Source organism: Fundulus heteroclitus, chromosome 12 (genome assembly GCF_011125445.2).
Source record: "Fundulus heteroclitus isolate FHET01 chromosome 12, MU-UCD_Fhet_4.1, whole genome shotgun sequence".
Classification (NCBI taxonomy): Eukaryota; Metazoa; Chordata; class Actinopteri; order Cyprinodontiformes; family Fundulidae; genus Fundulus; species Fundulus heteroclitus.
In genome coordinates this window covers 13,828,167-13,854,076 of record NC_046372.1, presented here as the reverse complement: position 1 = coordinate 13,854,076, position 25,910 = coordinate 13,828,167, and the positions used below count along the sequence as shown (strand labels likewise).

Genomic DNA, 25,910 nt, shown 5'->3' with positions numbered 1-25,910 from the left:
CAATCCACGCTGACAACGCACCCACTTTTTTCCCCAGCTTACTTCACCAGGTCATCATAATATTTTTATTTTTATTGCTATTCTTGGACAGTCTAATGTTTTCCTTTCCCAGCTCTATAGATTTATAACATGACAGCTAGCTAGATTTATAACTGTTGATGTTTTTTTCTTCATGTTGTGTATTTGGTATGGAGGTGCAGTCTTCCAAATACTTTTGTTTCTATGAAATTTAAGCTGCTATAACAAGTTGGTGTTTTTTCATATTTTTTCCCCATCCTTTTATTATATTGAACATAATTTTATTTTTTTAGGATGCTTTCTTTCGCTGGTTCTGCATGACCAATAATCTTTTTTACCCAGAAGATAAAACGTCGGCTAATCCGGTCCATAAAGTTCACATTTAGACAAGTGTCCTATGAATACAATAAAAATGTATATGGAAAATAAAAACTAGTAATGCAAAAATAAACCTGGGCACTGTCGCCCTGACATTAACTAACTTTTATTATGACTTTGTTCCAGTTAGTTTTAAGCATATTCAGTCAAAACACTGCAGTAGAAAAAATACATGTAAAAAAGCAAAATGTGCATTAAATAAATAAATAAATAAACAAATAATAAATAAGGATATAAGCGGTACATATCAAGTAGGTTTCCAGGCAGGTATGAACACTTGAGGTCATAAATGTTGAAATAAAAGTGTGTTGGATGTTCAGCAGAAGAGTTTGCATTTGAGGGTGTATTGAAATGTATGCAGGTTGTTGCACGTTCGTATGCTCTTTCCTCTGCGTAACGCTGTTTAAAATGAAGGGTGTATGCTGGTTTTAATGCATGAGTGCATTTCTGGCAGCAGTCACAGTGTTTTTCATTAGCATGGCAACAGTCATTGGACCCACACCACCAGGAACAGGTGTTATGAAAGCTGCTTTCTCCTTCACTCCTAGAAGAAAAATCAGAAACACGATATGGTGTTAAGCAATGCCCTTTGTTTACCAAGAAATGCTGCTCACATAAAGGTATTTGGATGCTTCTTCTGAGGCAATCCTGGTAAATTGTATTATTTGTTTTACCCTCATAATCCACATCCCCGATGAGGCGGACTTTCCCTGTGTTCCGGTCTAGGATGCGATTTATGCCAACGTCAATAACTGCTGCACCCTCTTTCACCATGTCTGCTGTGATCAGGCCAGGAACACCTAGGGCAGAAAACAACATTATCACATTGCACCGGAGAACTAGGGAAGCGCTATATATCAGCATTAACATCGGCATTGTTTATGGCATCCGTCTGATGCGTAAAACTGGGCTGATATTAATAACTATATTTTATTTACATCTTTTGGGAGGGGAAAGGAGGGGGGTTGGTCATGTGGTATTAGGTTAGACATGTGGCAGTAATAGCAAATTCAGACAGGATTGTAGGGTGTTTAACTGTTAACTAAAGCATAATGCACATTCCGTTTAGGCTATCTTTCCATTTTGAAACATAGCAGCAGAATTTACTAAAGTTACAAAATATTCTGGCACAAGGTCCCTGACTTCCAAGCTGTATGGAGAGGGTCAAACATCTTGTGATGATTCAAGCAAGGCCTAAAGCACTAGGAAACAACATAATTTGCTGACCAACATGTTTCCGCTTGTGGCGTTCTTTAGAGCCATGCATTTAAGTGTCACTCTTCATTAACTAAAAATATACACCATCTTCCACCTGGCTAAAGATGTGAAAATAGTCTTAAAATAAAATTTTATTGGATTATTTCATTTTTCTAAACATCCAACCAGGTTTGTTTTATTTTTCTTTTTTTTATATATATATATATATAAAAAAATCCCTGTGCCACAAACATCTCTAGATCATCTAGAGTCCTCTGTCCTCAATTATTCAACCTTCTCCTCAGGTCTTTTATAATATTTTATTCTCAGGACAAAGAAGAAAGAGAGAAGAATATCAATTTGTGTCTAGTGATGCATTATAGTGTTGATTCAGGCATGTTCTTCCATCATGTTTTAGCCCTGTGCAAAAACCGCGGTCAGGAGCGGCCCGCGATGCGATCGGGCGATTCAGGTGGTATTTTTGCAGGAATCGCGTTCGGTGTGAACGCACCATTAGCATTTCAGACTATGAGCTAAAGATGATCAAATACTGTCTCGATTTCTTTAAAACTGTGAAATAGCTTTGGGCTGAATTCCCAAATCTAAAGCAGCAAATAAGTTAGCAACCTTAGCTAACTTCTTACAGTTCTTTTCCTGTGCACAACACTCCCCATTGAGAGGAAAAATAACTGAAAAAGAAGGTGAACTGAGTGGCATTACTATTCACACCCCGGAGATGTTAAAAAGGGATGTACCAAAGAAAGTTCCAATACTCTCTGAGCAACTTAAAAAATGATCTTCAGAAATGCAGATACATTTACTGAGTAACATTAAAAAAGATAAATATTTACTTAATTATGAATAAATAGAAATTCTATATTTTACTAACATAACATGAGCTGAACGGTTCACATTTTTCACAAGATGAAAACATCCTTTAACACCCACAGAGGTGTAGCCTAGAACACCTCAGCAACAATGCATTACTAAAGGGATCCCAATGATTAACGGTTTCACATTCCAAACTTATTAGACCACTTTATTCCTCTGAAAAAGGAGAGTAACTCCAAACCAGTAACAAGGCAGAGAAATCCGGAAATGTGTACATTGACAGTGCAAACTAGAACAAGATCTCTTCAAGTAAGGGCTGGTAAGCCTTTTTCACAATCTCTCCCGCTTGCAACACTTGCATAGAAATTCAGAAAACATTAAGCAGGTTACAACTTAGACCCATTTCCATAGAAGAAAAATAAAAGAGAGCAAATACAGTAAATGCGTTTTCCTCCGAAAGTACTATCAACAAATAAAAATGTTTGGTTGCACAAAAGTTTCAGTTAAAAAAGATGAAAACACATTTTTAAAAAGTTGCTTTTCAAACTGCATTTATAATTCACCTGATGCATTTTTGTAACTTAAGTTTATTCACATAACACATTTCATTGATAAAACATAAACACAATGAACTAAACAAACCTTCTGCTCCAATTGGAGGCTTGTCTAAGTGAAAGTGACCTAATCTGACTCTTTAAAAAAAAGTCAGTAAAGTGCAACACCTTGTCATTTCCTCACATTACAGCAACGAATGTATATTTATTTTATTTAGAATGTGTATAGTCTAAACTGTTGCATTGTAGGTCTGCCTTTATTATTAGAGCAACGGTCTGCAGCCTGCGGCTTCGCAGCAACACGTTTCTCTTTGGACCTTCCACAATGGCTCATATTAACCTTGGCTAAAGATGATAAAGAATCAGTGTGTTTAAACATAGACATAACAAACACAGGTTTTGGCAGTTTTACTTTTTTATAGAATAAATGCATCGAATTTCCACAACAGAATGACACTAAAGTACCAGTAATATCTTTTGGTTCTAGTTTTCTTGTCATTAGGCTAGAAGTTGTGTGTTTCTTTTCATAATTTTCCACAATATCAAAGTATCCATTTGATTTTTTTAACAAATGTTTTGTGTTTTTTCTTAATTGTAACACCTAAAAATAGAAATAAATTTAGATGGGTCTTCAAAAATGGCAAACAGTTTTCTGTAGTAAATATTAAGAATTACAAATTGCCCTTTTACAGAAGGGCTTGAAACAGTAGGGTCTCAAAACAAGTTTTATTTAGGATTGTAAATGTTGCAAATCCCTGGTTTAGAGTCGTTGTCCTGCTGGAAGGTGAATTTCCTCTCCCATCTCGAGTGTTTTGCAGTCTGAAAGAAACCAGCTCGATGCGAGAGAAAGGGGTCCCTATAGCTGGATACCACAGGAGGAAGTTCAGGGTGATGTGCAATGTTAGTTTTCCGTCTCCCCCAGTTGAGAGTTGCTGCAGCTCCTCCAGACTTAAAATGGATCTCTGGGCTGTACCACGGATTAATGCACGGCTTGTCAGTTTGGGTGGATTTCTTTGTAGCATTTGCAGGTTGTTTTTTTTAGCTGAATAAATTAACAGTGCTGTACGAAATGTTCAAAACTTGGGTAATGCTTAAATAACTTTCCCTGCTTTACTCCTGTCTACACCTTTGTTACTGACCCATGTGCTGTGTTCCCTGGTCCTCATGACACTTTTTTCCTCTAACAAACCTTTAACTCGGGTTAAATTAGACACAGGTGGACTCTGTGGACAAATTAATTTACAATTTATTTTCTAATTAAATTAAATAATTTAAATTAAATTAAATAATGGACAATTAAGTATAACATGATCATTATACTATTGGAAACAAATATATACCACACTTTTCTTTTCTTTTTGTAACAAAGCATGAAAAAAATATAGAATTTTCTTTCTACTGAACATTTACGCATTACTTTGTTTCATCACATAAAGTTCCAAAAAAATAAAAATAAATGCACAGAAGGCTGCAGTTTTAATGTTTAAGGTGTGTAATGACTCTATTCGCGTCAAATAAACAGGAATTGTATTCCAAACATTTAGTGCTACTAATGGAGCAAACTAATCAAAACAAATGAAGTACAGCAACAAACTTCTAAAAACTTAAACGAATTCAACATTATAATTCACAAATTTAAAACATTTACAGTGAGTAAGATAAGTATTCAATGCATCACCATTTCTATAAATAAAGATATTTCTTAAGTCATTTACCACACAAAATGGGTTGTTACTGACATCAGGTGAGGATTACATATCAATTGCCCCTTTACAAATATACCTACAGAAAAATGCGATGCTGTCTATTCCTATTTTATCCAATGTCTACAACAACACTGATAAATCAAAACATTACTGGTTAAATGTAACATTCATTGGGGTAAAGCATAACTTTACTGACCATGTTCAAAGGCAAGATATTTAGATAAAAATGTGCATTCATTCAAATTACAGGCAAGATGATTATTGCAAATGCAGGTAATACATTCTACACCTCATTGGAAAGTATATTGAAAACAGAATAATTTAGAAAGAATAACAAATCTGTCAGAACAGGAATGGAATTTGATGAGTTCACGCTTTTTAAAGAGAACCACCCATTCTGAGCAATGTGTTGGGTGTTAGCTGTTGCATGAGCTGAGACAACGTTATAAAGATACGTGATATAACAGAATGTGGTTCTGTGCTTTTTTTGTCTGTCTTGTTGTGTCTCTGCTCTGTGTTCTTTAACCCCAAGTCGGTCGAGGCAGATGACTGTTCGAGCCCGGTTCTGCTGGAGGTTTTGCCTTATGATGTGAAAAAAAACAGGGTGCTTGGTTCCGTCAAAACCAAATAATTTATCCCTAAAGTAGCTAAACAGTAGTGGTTTTTCTTTCCACTGTCGCTTCATGCTTGCTCAGTATGAGGGATTGCTGCAAAGCCATGGACAATGCAGACGACTCTCCCTGTGGCTCTAGGCTTCTCCAGGAGTGAATGCTGCTTGTCGGGACTTTGAAGCAATCAACTGGTTCCCATATATAGGAAATTTTTGACCAATCTGTATAATATGATTGATTTTGACCTTGTAAAGTGCCTCGAGATGACATGTTTCATGAATTGGCGCTATATAAATAAAATGTAATTGAATTGAATCCATGACATTTAAAGGCTAACCTATTTGTGGAAGTTACAGTTGATCTAGAGTGAAAGCTTTTGATCCAAAACCATTTGAATCGTCACAATATGTTAAAAAGTCTCAATGTTACCTTAATTCCATCTATTACCATTTGCTTCCAACATACTACCATTTTATATTCATCAACAACATTTTATACCAAATTACCTAAACAGAGCATATAAACTGAATTCTGTTTGGGTCAGTATTTTTGATGAATTATGGAAACGTGATAATAAAAAGATCAAATCAGCTTAGGTATGAAACAATCATAACAGTGCATGTATCAGAAACCCATCTTCCACAGATGAGTGTGTCACTAGTTGTCTAATTACCTGCTGCTGCAATGATGATGTCCGCCAGGACAGTTAGCTCTTTCAGCTGATCCCTCGGTGTACATCTGTGAGCGATGGTCACTGTGGCATCACCTGATAGGCAAAACCATTTAGGATGAATAACCAACATAAATGAACCATTTTTTCTCTGTTGTGGATAATTGTTGCTTTGCATTGCTTTTTTTTTTTTGTAAGTTTGAGTTCATGAATGTGGGAGTGAAAACTCCTTATCCTTAATATAAGTAAGATAATAATGTTTAAGACCATCACACTGAAAATGGGAACAGAAGTCATTACCTTGAAGTAAGAAATAGTAAAAGCATGATCAGAGGCACAAAATGACTTATTCTACAGATTTAAATTTCAGCAAAAGTATATTTTATTGTAGAAGCAAACATATTAATTTGCGACAAATGACATACAATACATATATTTCTTAAACTTACAATGCTCTCCTTATATGAAATTTCCACATTTTAAATATTACAGAGTTGTGTGTAAGTCGGTCAGTGCCAGTTTCTTCACTATAGTCTGAAGCCCTAATGACGAACCACAATGTGCACTGTCGTCACCGTAAAGCATAGAGGCGAGGAAGCAGATCAAAGTATCACACAGAAACTTTCTGAGAAGATAAAGAATATGATGTAAGGCATGACAAGTCCCAGCACATCAGACATCCGGGTCGGATGAAACTGTCTGATACTGAGAGCACGCATTGTTGTGATAAATCAGTTTGTACAGTCACACTCTAGGAATTTGACTTACTTTTGTGACCTGGTAGGAGCTGAGGAGACAAAACGCACCAGCGTGCACCAGCTATGCATCAGATTTAGCAAATATAAACCACGAATAGATAAATATTTAAAATGATTTACATGGTTGGAATAACGTTACGGCTAAATTGTCGGACATATGCAAATTTGTTGTTTGTCAGTTGTTTGTCAGTGAAGATGACAAAACAAATCTAAAAGTCGTACAGTTTAGACCTTACCACTGACGTATGTAAGCGTGTATGATAAATGTTTAAGCATCTAGGGGTTGACATCTTAGACCACGAGGGATTAGAAAAGCTTGGTGAGCTGCCAAATTGTCTATGAGGTGCATTCTATGCAGTGCAGTTCTATGCCTCTGACACAAAAGTTTTGTTTTCCTTCACCTTTGAGAAATTGTTGATGATACTGAACTTATGTAGCAGGGATTACATTTTTACAGGCTTTAGTGATAACACAGTAGTCATACACTATTAGTATGGTTAGCTGAAAATGAATACTATTAAAACTATGCTCAGTGATTGTGCTTTAAGAACTTGTTTTGATAGTCCAACAAATGTATCGTCTCTGGCAGTAAAACTAAGGTATGTCTAAACCACTAAAGGCCATCAAGTGTTAGATGTGCAGTTTTTAATATGGTGTTTGCATTTTATGTCGTGTGTCATTACAAAAGTCTGCTGATGTCTGTTAATTGTTTTTAGTTACTCTCAGGAAACACTACTCCTGTGCCTTTTCCCATGTGAACTAGCTTCAGCTGTAATGAGTTTTTTTTTTCCCCTGAACCAGATGCAAACGGCAGATTATAATAGATTATAATTAGCACTTTCCTTCCCACCGAAACATGCATACCATTTGCTTGGGCATGTCTTGTTGGAGCATAACCACACATTGTTGAAAACTAATGGCAGTTAGACCAATGATGTTTCTAGTACCATGTCCGACCACAATTAGTGCACTTAAACCCTCACGAGTAAAATATTGATGGACAAAGTGTTAAAAACATTAGACATGCATAATCAACGCCTGGCTCGCTAGTATAAAGAAGGCTACTTTGAAGACACACGTGTTTGGCGAGATGAGAGTCCTGAAGCTTGACTGCATCAGTGTTAAAAATCCTTAATCTACTTGAATGCTGCCAGTATTTAATTGTTTTGGATAACAGTTTATGTCAGCGGTTACTAAACACTATGGTGTACTATAGGCAGACTAGGATTACCACAGAGCTCTTGTTTTCATAGGGATTCCTTCATCTCACTCTAGCCTATTAGACAGAAATTAAAAACATCTAAGCTTGTGGGTAGGACGGTTGGAGGATAGACTGATGAGTCAAAGCTGATGTTACAGACCTGCTTTTTTAACTTTTCAGCCACTCAACAAGCTTGTGAAACCAGTTTGTGTGAGGATGTGTGTGTGAAGACCAAGACTTTTTGCAAGTACAGCAACCAGGGCCGGACAATAATTCAATAACAATATATATTGTAGATAGATTTGTGATGCGATAGAAAAAAATGGTCAATAAAAAGTTCAATAAAATAGCAGTCTTGCGTATCATGTATGAAGGTTAATACAACAGTCATTATTTTCTGCCAACCAATCCCAAATGCAAACCCAGGAACGCTCCGTCACCAAGCTCCGTCCCTGCAAAGTTCTTTTTTCCTTTTTAAAAACTTTCAGTAGCGGTAAAAAGTTGGTTGAATAAAGGGTTGAGTTAGAATTCAGTGTTTGTGTGTTGTTTATCTAAAAATAGGTAACTAAGCAACAGCATAAAATGGTCAGAACTGCACTTAAAATATATCTTTTCAATTCTTTGATAATTATTGGTATTGATTAATGTGTTTTCTATTTTATCTAAATGCTTTTTTTCTATATTGTCCAGCGCTAACAACAATAAACCATGGCTAAGTCAAATTTGAGGAAGCCACGTGGGACTGAGAAAGAGGCTTACAGCAGTAGGGGAAACGCACAATCACTGGCTTAAACGACGACAGGTCTGCTCCCTTGACATCGGTGATTATGAAATCCTTTGAGAGAATGACGTTGCAGCCTCTAGAGGACATTACAGGCCTCCTTCTGGACCCTCAAAAGTTGGCTTACTGGGCAAACAGGTGGGCAGATGATGCAGTCAACCTGTTACTGCACTTCATCGTGCAATACCATGACAATCCAGGGCCAGGATCCTGCTTGTAGACTTCAGCAACACCAACCCAGCTCACTCACGCCTCCATCACCAGTTTCCTGACTGGTATCATCTGGAAAGCATCTACTTTCACACAAGAACCATCAGCATTGACACCAACATTGGTGTGAGCCAGGACAATGACAAGTCTGCATAAAGACAGGAGGTGGATCGGCTAGTGCAATGGTGTGGTCAGAATCACCTAAAGCCTATCCCACTCAAACAGTGGTATTATCTCTTCTCACTACCCTGAACAACACTGTATATGCTGTGAATCATCCTTTCTCTGGGCCTGAGATGGTCCTCACACATAGGCACTAATATGATTGTTTAGAAGAAGTGCCCAGCAGAGGCTGTACATCCTGAGGCAACTTAAGAAGTACAGTCCATCACTGTGTGGTTTGGCTCATCCACAAAACGGGACAGGTTCAAACAATGGACCTGTCCCGTTGTGTGAATGATTAGGGCTGACCTTCCTTCTATCCAGGACTTGTACATGTCTAGTGTGGGGAAAAGGGCAGCTAAAAGCTCTGCGGACCCATTCCATCCTGGACACAAACTCTTCAGACTCTAATCTTCAGGCCGGCGCTACAAAGTGCTATTTGCAACAAAGACAGTTTCTTTCCCCAGGCTATCACAATGGAAGAAACCAGCAATGAGCGGAGAAAAATAAGGAGGATACATACAGAGGGAAGTGTAGAGAAAGGCAAGGCAGAAACAGCGGGGAGCTAATGAACTAAAATGGCTACCACCTGAGAGGATAAACAACAGAGAAAAACAAATAGAAAAGAAATGCCAAAACTTCAATCATGATAATCTGTACCCATTCAATCTTTTCTTACTCTTTTGTAAAAAATGCTGTATTTACATGTTTTAAAAAAATATTTTAATATGTATATATAAAATGTCTTAATTGAGAGGAAATTGGAACTAAAGTCAAATTCCTTGTTTGCGCACACAAACTTCGCCACTTCTGGTTGTGGTGGTATTTAGGTCTCGTAGCTACTTCTCTCAGACATTTGATTTGACTTCCTTCTCCACACTGGATGAATAATTATCTTCAAACTGGACCTCCAAACTTTGCTATCACTACTTTCAACTTGTGTGGCCATTGTGCAAAGCACTGAGGTCTAAGTTTGGCATTCCAAAGGTAACATCAGGAGTTTTTGGCAAGCTTGGTCTGCTTTCTTGAATGGTTTGTTCTAGATATTATTTTTTTGTTCTTTTTCACATAATTCTCAGTTTAGGTCAGGGAAATGTATATAACTATAATGAAGTCTACATGGTTAAAGAGTTAAAATTGTAATATACAATACAATACAATATATGGCCATTAATCTTGTTCATGTTATAAATGTACTTTATAAAAAGTATCTCTTACCCCCAAGATGGCACACCCACTCATACAAGAAGTAAAACTATCAGCAGTACAGCTAAATCAAAGCTGCTTCACGGTTAAATTGTTATTTGCATACATAAGTGGATTTATTAAAATATGACGATATGGTACATGTACCTTTGAATGGGGATGGGGGATATTTTACTTTATCACAGAATTTTGGTGATCTTGATCTAAGTGAAGATTAAAAAGTAATAAAAAATGGGCTCTCTGGTCTAAAGCTGACATTGTATACCCAGTTAGACCCGTTTAGACCCAAATAATGCTAAAATCTTTTAAATAAAACACACATACAGAATACTTTCCAACAATTACATTACTGCTATACTCTCAAATAGTAGACAAGAAAATTGCCATATTTTGAAATAATATCACACTGAATATAAATGGTTTCATAGAATAAAAGAAATAAATCAAACAGCACACTATATGATAAATGATAGATTACTGCCCGTTCCTAATGGATCCTACATGTTAGTGTGTACAAAGGTATTATTTCCCTACCTAGAAAATACCTTTAACCTATAACCCACATTCAGCCACTTCTTGGAACTGTTTTGATTTGCACCTTTCATTTTCTACATCCTGAAGGCATTTTGTAGAAATACTTTTGAAGTTTGACATTTGTAAGCACACAGTTGTAGTGAAAAGGAGATAATAAAAAAAAAAGTTACAACAGATTCAGGAGTCCATTTAGCGTGCTCAGAATGGTGTTAATTTGCATTGTGTAGTTCATATAATTTTAGCAAATTAAGAGAAAAGTATCTATTTAATAATATTAGGATTAGTGCAGCTGAGGCCTTAATGTTTGCCTTCTTTACAAACCTACAGAGCAGGTTCTCTACCATACACACCTAAACTGACAGAAGAGTTGGAGGCCAATTAGAGTTCAGTGTCTTCCCCAAGGGCACTTTTAGAGTCCAGAATTTAATTCTTGTTCTTCTGACTTTCTGTTGAATCCAATAAAGGCTTTAATGTCAACAGAGAAAAAATGTGTATGCCTGCAGATGAAGGCTGTCGTGTTTAAATATAGCAAAGAGCTGCTTGCTCAGTCTCCCATATTGGTTCTTGTATATTGTTAGGGAGTCACACAGTATGGAGGGTGAGTAAATGTTCAAAACACAAGATTTATAGAGACAAAACAACATCAGGATCACTGGCTAATGCGTCTAAGCTGTTGGTATGCCTACTGTATATAAATTTATTACACAAGATGCAGAGTTACTAACTAATGACTTTTGCTGCCATATAAATAGATAAACTAATTCATAGGGGTTACCTTCAGTCCGCCTACACTAATTGTAGGGGTTGCGCCTGACTGTAAGGATGTAGAGAAACCAGCAGCTCGTTGTACCAATGGAATTTCACACATCATTTCAACTGAAAAAAGGGCTGAACCACATAAACAAGTTCTCACAGAGATTCTGTTACTAGATACCCGTTTCCAATAACACACCGATAAATTGTCATGCAACTGACAAATGACAAAAACTAGATCTTTCCTCATTTATTGTGGATACAGTGGGTGTTAAGTGAAACTACTTAATTATCAAAGCACTGATTAAGGTCTATTAAGGTAATCTGGGTGGCAACATGTAGAACGGAAGAAGGTATAACATCGAACTGCTTGTTGACACCAAATGGCAAATACCCCCAATGTCATGGCAGAAACTGAACGCATACAACCCATCAAACCTTGTTGTGGAAGAGCTACGGCAGCAGACGACCAAAACCGGGTGCCACTCCGGTCAGTGAGTTGAACAACACGGGAAAATAAAAGATTGGAATAATGTCTACTCTTTCGATGAGATTTCACTTAAACAACATGAAGATATGGATAATTTCTGCCTTGTGTCAAATGTTCAGGACGATAGTGGTTGTATTAGGGTGTGTGATTATATTATTGGCACCCTTTGGATGTCTTAGTACTCACTAGACCTCAGCTAAACCCAACAAGCTACCAAAGTATTGTTTCAGACTATGTCACTCACTTTATAACCACAGTGGATCAGTCTTCTGGTGGCTCCTTCCAACATGACAATGCACCCTGATATAAGTCTGAATTCTTCTGGAAATGGCAATGCACTTACTGAACTTTAATTCCAAAGCTTTGGAATGTGGTGTTTTGCCATCTAGCCATGGACAAAAATCTGATTGAATTGGGAACAACATGTAAACCAAGGAGAAATCAAAATAGGTTGTAAGCAAAGGAATTTCACACATCCACACAGAGACAGCCTCTCACAGCAGGGAGGCCTGCTATGAAGCCAGACTTCTCCTCACTCTTTTTTCCTCCTTCTGGCCTGGGACTCTGAAGGAGAGAGTCCGTCCTGGGGGACCAGCCAGCTATGCGGGTATCACATGGGGCTCAAAGGCTCACAAGCTGAGTAAAATGTTCTTTCTGTGAGACTCATTTGCCGTCGCTTCAATGGAGCAACAAAGGGGGAAATTCTCGTTGTCCTCTGCGGAGGGGAGGACCTGATTGGCATCGGACCTGACGGCCGAACCAAAGCTAAGTCTGCAGTCTCGCTTTTGCTAGACACCAGAGTGAAAGAATCCCTATGACGAACCAGCTTTGTTTTGCTTCCTCAGCTGTTGCAGGAAACGGACTCCAGATGGAGCTAGAGCAGCCAGCGCAGAATTTATTTTCCCAAGCTGAGAGCAAAATCTGGACTGAAATCGCCTGCGTGCCGGGGACTCGACTACGACCCGCGGCCTGCTCCGACCACGTTTCGGCTAGCTCAGAGAACCAATGCCCGCTGCTGAAATAACCAATGTTTCCTTGGAGTACTGCTTCCCCTTGGATGCCCAAAGTGAACCAAACTCACACAGAGGCGCCGACAGATTTGGCAGAGAAATAAATCCGAAAAGTTAAATGGGTTATTTGGAAGTTTACTTAATGCGTTTTCACAGTGTTTGTGGATTTAACAAATGTTAAATCCACAAGGGTTTCATACATTGATGTGATATCGTTTGTGTTATCCGTTCCGCTCATTACGACCAGAATAAAGCCGAAGATTTTTAAATTAGAGGCGAATGTCCGCTAGCCTAATGCTATTAGCTCCTGGATAACTTCCGCTCTTCCCGGATGCACGACTACAATTCGTAGTCGTGCAGTAAGGTTTGTTTCGTTTCGCTCCACCATCGTTCAATAGTGCTATGAGCGTTATTGCCGCATTAATATGGAATATTAATGTCGATTTAAAGGTGTTTTGTATGACTTTAGATTAGCCTCCTGGAGGTATAATCGCATTAATAAAATCAAACGTTCTAGAAGTTTGCTGATAATTACTGAGAAAATTCTTCTTTAAAATGTTATTTCATCAAATAATGCTTTGTTTAACTCAGAATTTGCATTGTGAATGGGTTGAAACACATACCAAATGTTGTTCTAAATTAGTTAAGGTAATTTAACTCCATTCCACGTCTTCACGTTGAACTTTGGTGAACCAGGATTCACTGAATTCTTCTGATGATGCCGATGATGATGATCAACCACTTTATTTTCTCTTTTGTTTCTTTTATGTGCACATAGTTCCTTAGCATATTTTTATTTTCATTTTGCTTAGTAGTTTTAGTTAAGTTTCACTAACCTTGTAGAGAGGATTTGTTGATTGAAATATAGTGTTAATTCAGATAAACAGCATTCTATAGTGATGTTCTCTGGATGTTCATTTTATTTCTGTTAATAAATTCTTGAACTTGAAGAGAAGTTATCACTCATTTATTCTATATGTGAACAGAGTTTGCTGTTAAGAGATTGCCAGTGCTCGAATCATTCCTTTCAACTGGTGGGCTGGTGCAGAGACAACAGCCTGATCCTGAACGTGGAGAAGACGAAGGAGATCATCGTCGACTTCAGAAAGAACCGGCCCCACCACGCTCCACTGCTCATCAACAACTCAGCTGTGGAGGTGGTCAGCAGCACCAAGTTCCTGGGGGTGACTTGTGAAGAAGGCACAGAAACGACTGTACTTCCTGTGGAGGATGAGAAGAGCCCACCTGCCCCTGCCCATCCTCACGACCTTCTACAGAAGCACTATAGAGAGCATTCTGACCAGCGGTCTCTCTGTGTGGTGTGGAGGCTGCAGTGCCTCCGACTGGAAGAACGTGAGGAGAGTAGTGAGGACAGCAGAAGGGATCATCGGGGCTCCTCTTCCCTCCATCAAGGACATCTCATCACAGCGCTGTGTGTCCCGAGCCCGTAACATCATCGGGGACCCCCACCATGGACTGTTCTCCCTACTGCCTTCTGGGAAAAGGTTCCGCAGCATCCGCTGCAGGTCTACCAGGTTCTGCAAAAGCTTTTTCCCTGTTGCCATCAGACTGATGAACTGCTGGAACTACTGAAGCCACAAAAGGGACTCTGAACTGCTGAGGCCCCAAAATGGACTCTGTACCACATTCGCATATGTGCACATTTACACATTTGCACATATGCTTCAGACTGCTGAACTGCTGAAGCCACAAATGGACTCTGTACCACACTCGTATATTGCACACTTGCACACATGCCATCAGACTGTTGAACTGCTGAAGCCACAATACGCACAGAGTGCGTATTGTGGCTTCAGCAGTCTGTACGCACTCTGTACGCACTCTGTGCATACAAAATGACAAATAAAGTTGTCTAAGTCTAAGCTGAAGTCGAATCATTCCTTTCAACTATTGTCCTGATATCAGCTATTGAGCTGATATTCACCGGACAGTACCTAACAGACAGAGTTATTTATTAAACAATAAGTAACTTTAAAACAATGTGTAATTGCACAACAGGTTTGCACATACTTGTGTAGCTAACAAGTCTGCATCAACAGCCTGAAGTGATTGTGGCAATGTGGATCAAAATTTCTGAGAAATGTTTTGGACACTTTTTTGATTTTATACCACAAAGAATTAAGACAGTTTTGAAAGCTAAACAGGGTCTGATCTTTTACAAGCAAGGTGTGCCTATCAAAGTAAAAAGAAATAAAACAAATGAGAGGTGTGTCCCGGCCTCCTCTGTCCAGCAGAGGGAACTGTCCCAGCAAGCAGAAGCAGGGCCTTAGTTAATTGGAGCCACTTGGACATACTGGTTAAACACTGCTCTACTAACCTGTCTCTCTCTCCCCTGCTCTCCTACAGGTAACCATTTGTCTTTTGCTCCAGTTGAGTCCTTTATTGAAAGCTTGGTCATATTTACATACAGATTCTCATTCACCCATTCACTGCATGCCCTCAGCACTCTTCCATGTCTGCATTTCATCTTGGTTATGGTTGTTTGTATGTTTATGTTGGTTACAATAAATTACTCTTTTAGGCTTAAACCCCGTCTCCCCTCATCTTTGTCATGGGCTATGAGCCGGTCTGTGACAGGTGCTATCAACATCTTCTTTGTATGTTTAAGTTAAAGGGTAACTCACACCCAAATCAACTTTTTTTGCCAATAAACTGTTAACATGGTTGTCTGTTCGTACTGTCTATATATCCTGGTCATTATGTTGAAAAACTTGTGCATATTTGTTTAAATCTTGCTTTTGTGTCTAAAATCGTCAGTGTGGCGCCCTCCTAGGGTTAAACGGTGGTGTTGCATTGAATTTCGAATTAACATTGCTTTCAGTTGCTCTGACGTAATTCGGAGACTGTGACTTCGGTAGTGCTGATGCTGTGGGGTATAAAAGCAGCTCCGTCTTGAGAAAACAAAACACACCTTCCTGCATCTTTTTTCTCTATAGCGAGCACTTATTAAACCTTCTAGCAACTTTTTTTCTTCAAAAAAGCAACTAGAAATAAATATACCCTTACACTTTTCATGTGTTATTTGTACGTTTACGTGAAAGCAACCAATTGTTCTGCCGTTAGTGTCCTGCCAGGAAGGGGCTGCTGTGAGACTGCGGGGAAGTTAGCATTAGGTTGGAAATTGGATATTTGCACTCTGCAGCTTCAACAGCCAGCCAGCAGACAGAGAGCGGTAGCCCCAGATCAGTCTCCCTGTATCGGCTCGAACAGGAGGCTGACACCGCTGAGGCCACAAAATGTCTACTGTCCATCCTAGAACTACCTTCACCACAGTTGCTGTGAACTTCTCTCTCTGCCTTCCCTCCTATTGGAACCTGCATGCTGCAGTCAGAGCAAAGAGAAGATCAACCATGGTTAGTGTCCACATTACACATGAGTCATGATCAGCAAAGCTGCCGGTGATCCCGCCTGGATTACAAAACGGGAAATAAATATAATATACTATAACTGGACCAATCCTGTCCTCCGCTGCCTTGGTAGAGTCACCTTCGGGCATTGCTCAGTCAGCACCTTCAGCCAGCAGCTCAAACTGAAAATGCTCAACTCCGCCAGACTCAACAAAGTTTCCCTCGACTTCCAGGGACGAGGGGGGTGAAAAATCTTCCACGTCAAAAGACCGGACCGTGGCGTAACTACCAGCATAACTCTGCTCACTCTGCAGGATTCATTATGGCCAATCAAGCTTGTGGCTGCGTCACCCCCCTCCCATTCCTGCGTATCCAAGTCCACTTTTGATGCAATCATTCAAATTTGTCTGGGAGTGGGATTTTGCTTTTACATAGGGGGTGAGTTACTCTTTAATTAAATGAGACCAGGACAAAAATTACCCAGAAACCCATTTACATAGTGTTTAAACTACTGTTGGTTTAATGGGTAGAATCCATGTGAGAAAAACAACACTAGCTCCCAAAACAGTTCAAAAACTGGTCAAACTGGTAGGATACTTGTTTCTCTACTGGTTTCTTCCTCTCAACAGATTTCTGGAAACTGAACGGGGAAATTAGTTAAAGAATGTATGATTTAAAGTGGTTGAAACTGCCACAGAGAGGGTGTATTTTATTTGTTAGAGACATGTAAAGAAATGTAAAGCCCTTTACACAACTTTTTTGCAATTCCCTAAAGGAATACAACAGTCACAGTCACTATGGCATGCCTCTAATTACACTGCTTGGCTTGTAATTTGCACCTTGGGTCTGCTTATCCTGTCCTACTGCTGAACTTTGACAGTTAAAGTAAATCTGGTTGCTTAATCCAAACAGACAGCACCTTTTGAAATCCAATTCTTCCTTCCTGCACCCATATAAGGACTGGATCCGTCTCTCAGTGGTGCACAGTGCCAAAGGTTTCACCCTGCTAAAGGCTTTCACACTCCCTTCTTTTTATCCACCAAGACATGCATCAGCATTTTGTTTTTTCTTCGAAAAAGGCGAGGAGTCATTGGAGTGAACATTCATATCCTGACAAAAGCTCAAAGCATCGGCATCCCCACAGGGAAACCCAGGGTGGTGCAATTTGCATTTTCTAAAATGATGCTAATCATCTTACTGACAAGCTTGGATTAAAGGCACAGACAATAAAACCAATACATGCAAATAACCTGACTTACCTCCAGGGCGTTCATGGTTGCGATCGGTATGCAGCAACATAGCAATGGGCATTCCAACATTTTTAGATCGACCAGCAACGAGGACATTCTTTCCCACAGTCTCAATTCCTGCATAAACACATTCCCATGAAAGAAAACATGAAACAATTTTTTTCTGACAAATGATAAAAAATCCTGTAACTTTGTCCATTTTGAAACATTGTGCTTAGGCTGAAACTATAACACAGACCATGGACTGTAGTGCAGCATTGACTCCTGTTAATATTAAGCACTATAAAAGTCCATAACAAAGCCAAAAAAATGTATGGGCTTTATCCGTTGGATGTGGGGTGGGGGTGGATTGTTTTTTGGAGGCTCTGCCTTGTGAATCAGTCAACATTACTTTTCTATCACAAATGTAATTTAATTCCCAGAAATTAATGTTCAAACTTCTTTGCTCTATCTTCTGAGGTTACCTGCGGCTTTATAGTCTAATGCAGGCATGCCCAAAGTGAGGCCCGGGGGCCATATGTGGCCCTTGTACTGATTTTGGGTGCCCCCCCCCAACCGCATTTCAAGAGCAATGTGATCCACAAGCACTTGTGGCTGATGCAGATAGATTTTTATTATTATTATTATTATTGGGGCAACAATTATTACAGAAAAGTTAAAGTCTTACTTTGAAAATATTAAGTACAACATAAAGTATTCCTCTTTTTAATAACCACACTTTTCACATTCTCTTTAATTTCATAAAAAATAGGATGCATGACATTTGATTACTAAAATGCAGACTTTGGTGCACTAAAATGTGCTTTGAATACATTTATCAAAATTGGCTAAATACAGCAAGTGTTTTCAAAGAACAACTGACCAAAATCCTGTTCTTATATTGCTAGACCAGAAAGAGTTTGTTTATTATTTTTATCATTTAAGAGTTATATTAAATTAAAGCTAATTAGCAAACAGAATGACCATCTTTTAATATGACAAATAGGCAAAACCCTTTTTACCTGTGGATCTACAATGATTTACACATTCATTTCCTACAGAAAACCTGATAGAATTGCTGTCAGATGGGGTATAATAGCTCACTCTAGGGAACTCTTGCCCTTTGAAACACCCAATCAACTCAATCCAACTGCTAATAATGACTTTCTGGAAACAACAAAATTTCCTTCAAAAGTTCATTGCATGCAATATACTTTTCAGTATGCCCAACAGGTGTGTTGATAAATTGATCATCAGTGTTAATCAATCCACCTTAGAGTGGTCATAATGTTAAGCTGCTGTGACGTGCAACAAAACCTTTCAAAGCGCACAAACCCTCCATTTATAGCAGTCTAACTTGAATCACTTCCATACTTTAGAGCACTTCAGCCTTTGAAAACGTTGACACACTTTTATGACCCTGGCTAATTTGTCACTGAAGCAGACGTTTTGTCTGCCTTGTTTGTTTCGTAATAACCAAGCACTGAAACCGAACCTGACTGTTAAATGCAAAAGGAGAAACACCCAGAGATACAAGCAAGACCAGACTAAAGCCAAGGAACTCTCCTTACCCACAGGTATTTGAAGAAAAAACGTTGTAACTTTTGTTAAACTGTTTGAAAAATAACAATGAGTTACCCATAAAATGTATGTTCACTTCAAATGTTGATCTCGACACATTATTTTAATTCATGTGATCAATTACGTTGATTAGTTATTGCATTCCTAATCACATTAAAAAGCAACTTGTTCTCTTAATCAACAACCCGAAACATACATATCATTCAAATTAGGAGTGCAGAGCTCTTTAAGCAGGGTATTTGGGATAAAAACAAAATCACTGATTGTTAATTAAGTCAATATGTCTAATTTATTATTGTCATACACTGTTATTACAAAAAAATAGCAATGAAAACAATGTATTAAGAAAGACTTTAGCATATTTAAGGTGTTTTCTTGCAATCTATTTATGTCTTTGTCATTGATTTCTTGCAGCAGAAACCATACCACCGGAAAAACTTGCATCCTACGCCATGTTTTTACCTCCCGTCAGTAACCTTTTATGCAGCAACAGTTACCTGAACTGAACTTAACTGATCAGCAGCCAAGTTTACTTTTCTTGGCAACAAACACCAACATTCTTCTCCAGGTTTGATCAGGAAGGAATTTCATCACTATTTTATTTTTTTTTTCGTTATTAGCGATTGTGTTTTTACAAGCTAAGAAAGAGACGTGAGACTTTAAATCTAAAATTGTGATCAAACTTCTTTACCCAATACTTTATTAGTAAAGGTGTATTCACACCTACCACATTGAATCCGCTCTAAATGGACCAGAATTTTTTCTCCCCTTGGTCTGGACTTTTGTACAGGTGTGAATACACTTAAGCGAACGTTGGACCGAACAATCAGACCGAGACCCACATTTTCAGTGGGTCTAGGTCTGATTCCAAACAGACTCTGGTGTGGTTTGTTTCTACGAAACAGCTTTGATCCGACCCAACTACAGAAAACATACGTGTCTTTGGACAAGCCACCATAGCGGTGAACGTTGTAAGGAAATGATACTATTGCTTAGCAATGATCCTGCCAGCACGCTGTGGGACTCCTTCGGCTTGCAGTACCCATTGTCTGACGCCATTCCAATATTAGTAAGTAAAATGTCTTGAAACCTGCGTTGAATGAGCTGCTTTTGACACACTGATTTAGCAGCTGTAAAAACAGCGCAGATATGCAAAACAGAGGTGCTGCACAGAGGATTTCCATAATAGTTTTCCTCCATTTCCAGGTCGGTGCTACGTCCCGCCGTATTCATTTCTGTCCAATGGGAGCAACGATTGTCACGCATGTGGCTTTGTTTACAAGTTACAGTTCACTTGCATAAAGTACCATGTGAAAGCAAACCACAAACTAAAACAATAAAGTAGACTTTTGGTCTGTACCAAACAACTGAACCAAAGGACTTTCCTGGTGTGAATACACCCTAAATGAGAGCTATAGGCTCAAATTGGAGAACCACACCTTTCTATGAAAAGCATTACACTATGACATGTTACTTTTGCTCAAAATAATGTTACAAATATTATATCTGTTTGAAAAATACACTTTAATTCTACAGGTTGGTTCAGCAAATATTAACTTAAAACATTCTTGCCAATCCTACAATGGACCAGTAACGTTGAATAAAAATGACAGCATTTACTAGACTCAACACAAGAAGAAATTAGTAAAAAAAAAATTAAAAAAATATTATATATATATATATATATATATATATATATATATATATATATATATATATATATATATATATATATATATATATATATATATATATATACCAACAGTATTTTTATGTTTAGGTTTAATACATTTTCTTCAGTTGGACACTTGATTTTTATAGCAAATGGCATCAAAATGATAAAAAAGAGCACGTCGTTTGCAACCTATTGAAAAAAAGTAAAATATTCTACACACAATTTCTTTCTTTCTGGAAATGTTATGCATATATTGCAGAACTAAATGTACATTACAGCTAGCAATTTTAAATTCAGAAACATTGACCAATTTTTTTCTCCCAGCATTTTTGGTCTAAGTTTTTAAGAGCCAAAACTGAAGGTGTAAGGAGCCACATGCGGCTCTGGAGCCACAGGTTGCAGACCCCTGACTTAAACACTACTCCTACGAAGTGGTGCCTTCAATACTAACAGATCTTTACTGCCCTCTAGAGGATTTTTATTCAGAGCGAATATAGGTTAATGAAAGACTAGACATGCACATGTGATTTGGGACCTGTTGGTTTACCTGCTCTTTTGATCATTTCCCAGACTGCTGCCGGCGTTGCAGGTACCATAGATCTCTGGTCCAGGCACAACTTTCCAATATTCACAATATGGAAACCATCCACATCCTTCTCTGGAGCGATGGCATTACACACAGCTCGCTCATTGATGTGATCTGAGGAAGGGAACGGCCAGAGAGCATTAGCTATGGTTACATTAAGCCTAAATATGTATTGTTTTTAAATGATATGATGACTTAGATTTTTGGATCATTTTATTTTTATAAGTCTTGTTTTGCTTTTTTGTTTTTTGTTGGTTTATTTTACAAACAGGACCAATGTGTCTGAAATAAACAGAAACTAGAATTGCCACCAGCACAAACAACAATTTAGTATGTAATACCTAATGTTTACCAGTTTATTGCAGCATTATAAAACAGTAAAAACTTAGATTGCTGTTAAAATGTAAAAATGCGAGTTATCACTTTATCTTAAGTAATAAAATGAGATCTTAAGGAATGTGAAAATCATGTGTTTTTCTAGAACCTGTGCTCATTCAAAATATAAGGCAAACAAAGAATAAAAAAATCATGAAGCAGGGATTTTTCTGTTAGTATAACATTTTTTAACACAGAATAGTTGTATCGGGTTTGTAGGCCCAGTTTTGATCAACACTGTTTTTGCACCAGATATACTATGTACACACGGAGATAGCTCTTCAAATAGCAAGCCTGTAGCTATTGTGTGGAGTACTCTGAAATTCCAACTAAAATTTATGAATGATGTAGCAAATTTTGGACTTGTTGAGCCCATGCGCTTATTTCTTTTACTCTTATTGATAAGTGCTGTAGAGCCTGCGGGTACAGATGCCACTGCTATTTAATATTAAGTTTCAGCATCGTCACTTCTGACATACATTTTTCTGACATTTTTCAATAGTTTATTAACAAAGCTATTTCTAAACTTTTGAAAGACTTTTACACCCTTCGTCTATGTCTTTGTAAAATCCTCTAAATTAAAAGTCAGTCTGAGTAGTTTTGCATACAACCCCAATAAACCAGCTCCACATTCAAAATTAATACATATATTTTTCCCATTTCTTCAACACAAGCTGCAGTACAGTTCAGTACAGTCTTTATCGGGGTTCACAAATCTAATACACAGCAGTACAACACAAGCTGCACTCATTGTGACAAGAACATTTATTTTCAGTCCTCTCTCTGCGTACCTGGAAGTGGCAGCTGCACTAAGAGGCCGCTGACCCTCCAATCACGGTTCATCTTATCGATCAGCTCCAGCAGCTCTTCCTGGGACACTGAGCTGGGTCGAACCACTGTGTCACTGGAAATACCTGGAGAATGAGAAATATCATGCTCTGAGCAATATACATTACACTTTGAAACATAAAAGTAATGTGCTAGTGATCTCAAATAATTCTAAGTATTGCAAGGAAATAAACCTATATTAATTTGTATGTTCACATAGAACTAAAAAATATGGAAAGCATGAAGTTAGGATACAGGTGTGTCTCAATGGACCAGAATATCACTCAAAGGTTAAATTGTTTCAGTAATTCATTACAAACACAGAGGTGTGCATCAAGCATTCATTTCGGGTCATTTTGATGATGACTTGACACTAATAAACCCCCCCCCAATTTATTTTACGAAATCCTTTTGGTTTTTTGGGAAGTGCATGTCAACACACTGTACACTATATGCATTTAATGCTCCTTTTGTGTGAATTACTGCATCAATCCAGCACTGCATAGAGCTGATCATCTGCCCCAACTTGATTTCCAAATAAAATTTTAATCCTAAAAGAGGTCCTTTTTTAGCCCAGGTAGGACACTTCTGTCTTTGTCTCTGGTAACACAAGGAATACGACAGTTTCAGCCAATGTCCCAGATAGATATGCGTGTGGTGGGTCTTGAAGCACTGACTACAGGCATAATTTGTTATTGTCTTGAATGGGCTTTTTCCTCCTACTCAAATTTCCAATATCATGCTTGGATAATACACCCTGGATAGGCCGCTTCTCTAGCAATGACCCTCTGTGGCTTACCATCATTGTGGAGGGTGCCATTGACATTGACTGTCAGAGCAGTAGTCTACAACATGATTTTGTAAGCAATAACATGACCATAATATACCGTTTGCAAAATAAAGATCCCCTTTTTATTGATCTTTTTTATTATTTTAACCTGCCAAAGAAAAGTGATATATATCACTCTGTGTGTAATAAATCTATATAATATGTGACAATCACTTTGACGGCATTCTAACTTAATGAGATGCATGTGTATGACTGCACCGTACACATTGCGAACAGCGTTGAGAAAGACACACACTGCTTATATCTGACCCAGGATGGTGGCCGCCCGGGTCTTGTTCTTAACATAGGTATGACTGGCCGGGTCGTCTCCAACTAGGATTACGCCAAGGTGTGGTCTCATGTTGCCATGTGCAACTAGCTCTTCCACATCACGCTGAATTTCTCTGTGAATCTGACGAGCCAACTCTGTTCCTGAAATCACCACAGCAGCATGCCTAGAGAAGTTTATGGTAAAGAAAAGAAAGAATTCATCTATAAGCAGACAAAATGTGTTAAAAATGTTAATAAACTATTTATTTTTGAGAACCAACTAGAATAAATCGGTCAACCAAAAAAAATTACATATTTAGGCTAAAAACTTTGTGTCTGTGAGTTTCTTATTTTTCTCGGTAGTTTGTCTTTGTTTTGGTGTCTTTTTAGAGAGTACATGAAAGATTTTCAAGATGGAAACAACAATTTCTACTAAAGGACTATGAAAGAATCAGTTCAATAAAATGTGTAACAAATAAAAATACAGCTCTTTATATGCCTGACCCAGATTACCTTTACCTTATAAAATATATAAATAATATACAGTGTTTAAACCTATAATACCAGTTGATACTAGTTCTGTTTACTAATAATATTTTCACTATTTACAAAATGTATTGGTAAACTAGACACACCAGGGCATCAGCTAAACGTTCATTAAACTCTATCAAAGCAGTTTGTGAACTTTGATATGTTTATTTTGTTTCAAATCGAAGGAGTTTCAGGGGTTTGTTTTGCATTTAAAGTTTAAATTCTTGATTGAAAATTGTTAACAAGTGTGTGTGTGTGTGTGTGTGTGTGTGTGTGTGTGTGTGTGTGTGTGTATATATATATATATATATATATATATATATATATATATATATATATATATATATATATATATAATACAATCCTTCCAAAAATGTTTCCATTCTGAAAGGCCATACCTTTGTAGAAATTGGGATTACATGAAAGTTTAGAATCAATATAATCCTTTTTATCATTATTAATATTAGCATAATTTATAAATTACTAAATTTTTATATGTTTTAGTAATAAAAAGTTCAATATTATCTATGTGTCCCTTATTATTTATTCTTTGTTATTTATTTATTTTATTGCAAACTTCGTCCATTTAATCGTGAATTACATTTAAACTCTAAATGCTTTGTGTTCGACTCTGTTACAAAATGTTGAAATTGGTTTAATTTCAAGCACAGGAAAGCTACAGTTGAGTTAGGGAATATTACGTTGTGACAATTTTATTTCAGCACAACGCTACCTAGTTACGCCACGGTAACCAATAGGATTAAAGAATAAACGTCAACGTCAGTCTCTAATTTTTGGCACGCACATTACAGTAGTAGGCGGTGTTTAAACGGAAGCTAGCTAATGACTGCAGCACCGATGACTTTTATAAACGGTGTAATATCCCGTCCTTCAGGAACGTCACAGAGTAATTTCTCTAAGTTACCATACCCGACGTAAATGTGCTAAACTACATGATTCTGGTACGTTTGTAAACGCTTTTTAATAAACTGACTCCCTCTTCCATCTCGTTTAGCGGTCGCTCACCGTGCGCCCTCTAGCGGTTACTACATAAACAGCCATCAGTTCCAATCCTGTTACACGTGACGTATAGTACTCGCGCACTGCTTCCACCGGTACTCGAACGCCGCTCTCCATCCGTTCGTTCCGTATATTTCAACAAGAAAAAATCGACAGTAATTAAAATGCGACACCGTGTACCTTCTCACAGAGTGATACAGAGGCCTGCTTTGATTCTCGTTCCTTCTGTGCGTCCGCAGTTTGGCACGGCAGCGTTGATAGTGCGCGGTTAACGGTGAGCAAATCCTGAAGGAGGAGCGTAGAGGTGAAACGGATGCCGCCATATTTGTGCGTGTGTGCGTCGGACGTGTGTTTGTGCGTGCGTGCATGCGTGCGTGCGTGCACAAGAAAGGGTTGGGTAGAGGGTAGTTTATCATGGGAAACATGATGTTCTACATGCAGCTCTATGTTTTTGGTTTGGAGTTGGAGCAAAGGTTTGCACGTTCGCCCATCAAGTAAACATATACATAAATATCTAAAGACGCATATATCAAATATAATATATCATT

General features: G+C 38.0%; 1 protein-coding gene across 3 annotated transcripts; it reads right to left on the bottom strand.

The window, feature by feature from the left end:
• Positions 1 to 465: 465 nt before the first annotated feature.
• On the bottom strand, positions 466 to 25,709 carry mthfd2l (methylenetetrahydrofolate dehydrogenase (NADP+ dependent) 2 like). Of its 3 annotated transcripts, XM_012865657.3 has the most exons (8): positions 25,543 to 25,709; positions 23,812 to 23,996; positions 22,676 to 22,798; positions 21,471 to 21,623; positions 17,698 to 17,805; positions 5,969 to 6,061; positions 1,071 to 1,196; positions 466 to 940 (listed from the first exon to the last, which is right to left on the bottom strand). In XM_012865657.3, exons 1-8 carry the CDS (start codon positions 25,683 to 25,685, stop codon positions 825 to 827), a joined length of 1,047 nt encoding a protein of 348 aa, XP_012721111.3. In that variant the 5' UTR covers positions 25,686 to 25,709; the 3' UTR covers positions 466 to 824. The 3 variants fall into 3 exon arrangements, with proteins under 3 accessions (XP_012721111.3, XP_035999903.1, XP_035999902.1); XM_036144010.1 differs by lacking the exon at positions 25,543 to 25,709 and having other exon boundaries at positions 23,798 to 23,851; XM_036144009.1 differs by lacking the exons at positions 23,812 to 23,996; positions 25,543 to 25,709 and adding an exon at positions 23,766 to 23,786.
• Between the last annotated feature and the right edge of the window lie 201 nt (positions 25,710 to 25,910).

Bases quoted from the DNA above. Each gene is read 5' to 3' on its own strand.
- mthfd2l (XM_012865657.3), bottom strand. From the start codon at position 25,685: ATGGCGGCATCCGTTTCACCTCTACGCTCCTCCTTCAGGATTTGCTCA. The intron at 22,799-23,811 runs GTCAGATATAAG...CTCATTCTCCAG, and splicing joins CCGGGCGGCCACCATCCTGG to GTATTTCCAGTGACACAGTG. The intron at 17,806-21,470 runs GTAAACCAACAG...GTGTTTATGCAG, and splicing joins GGAAATGATCAAAAGAGCAG to GAATTGAGACTGTGGGAAAG.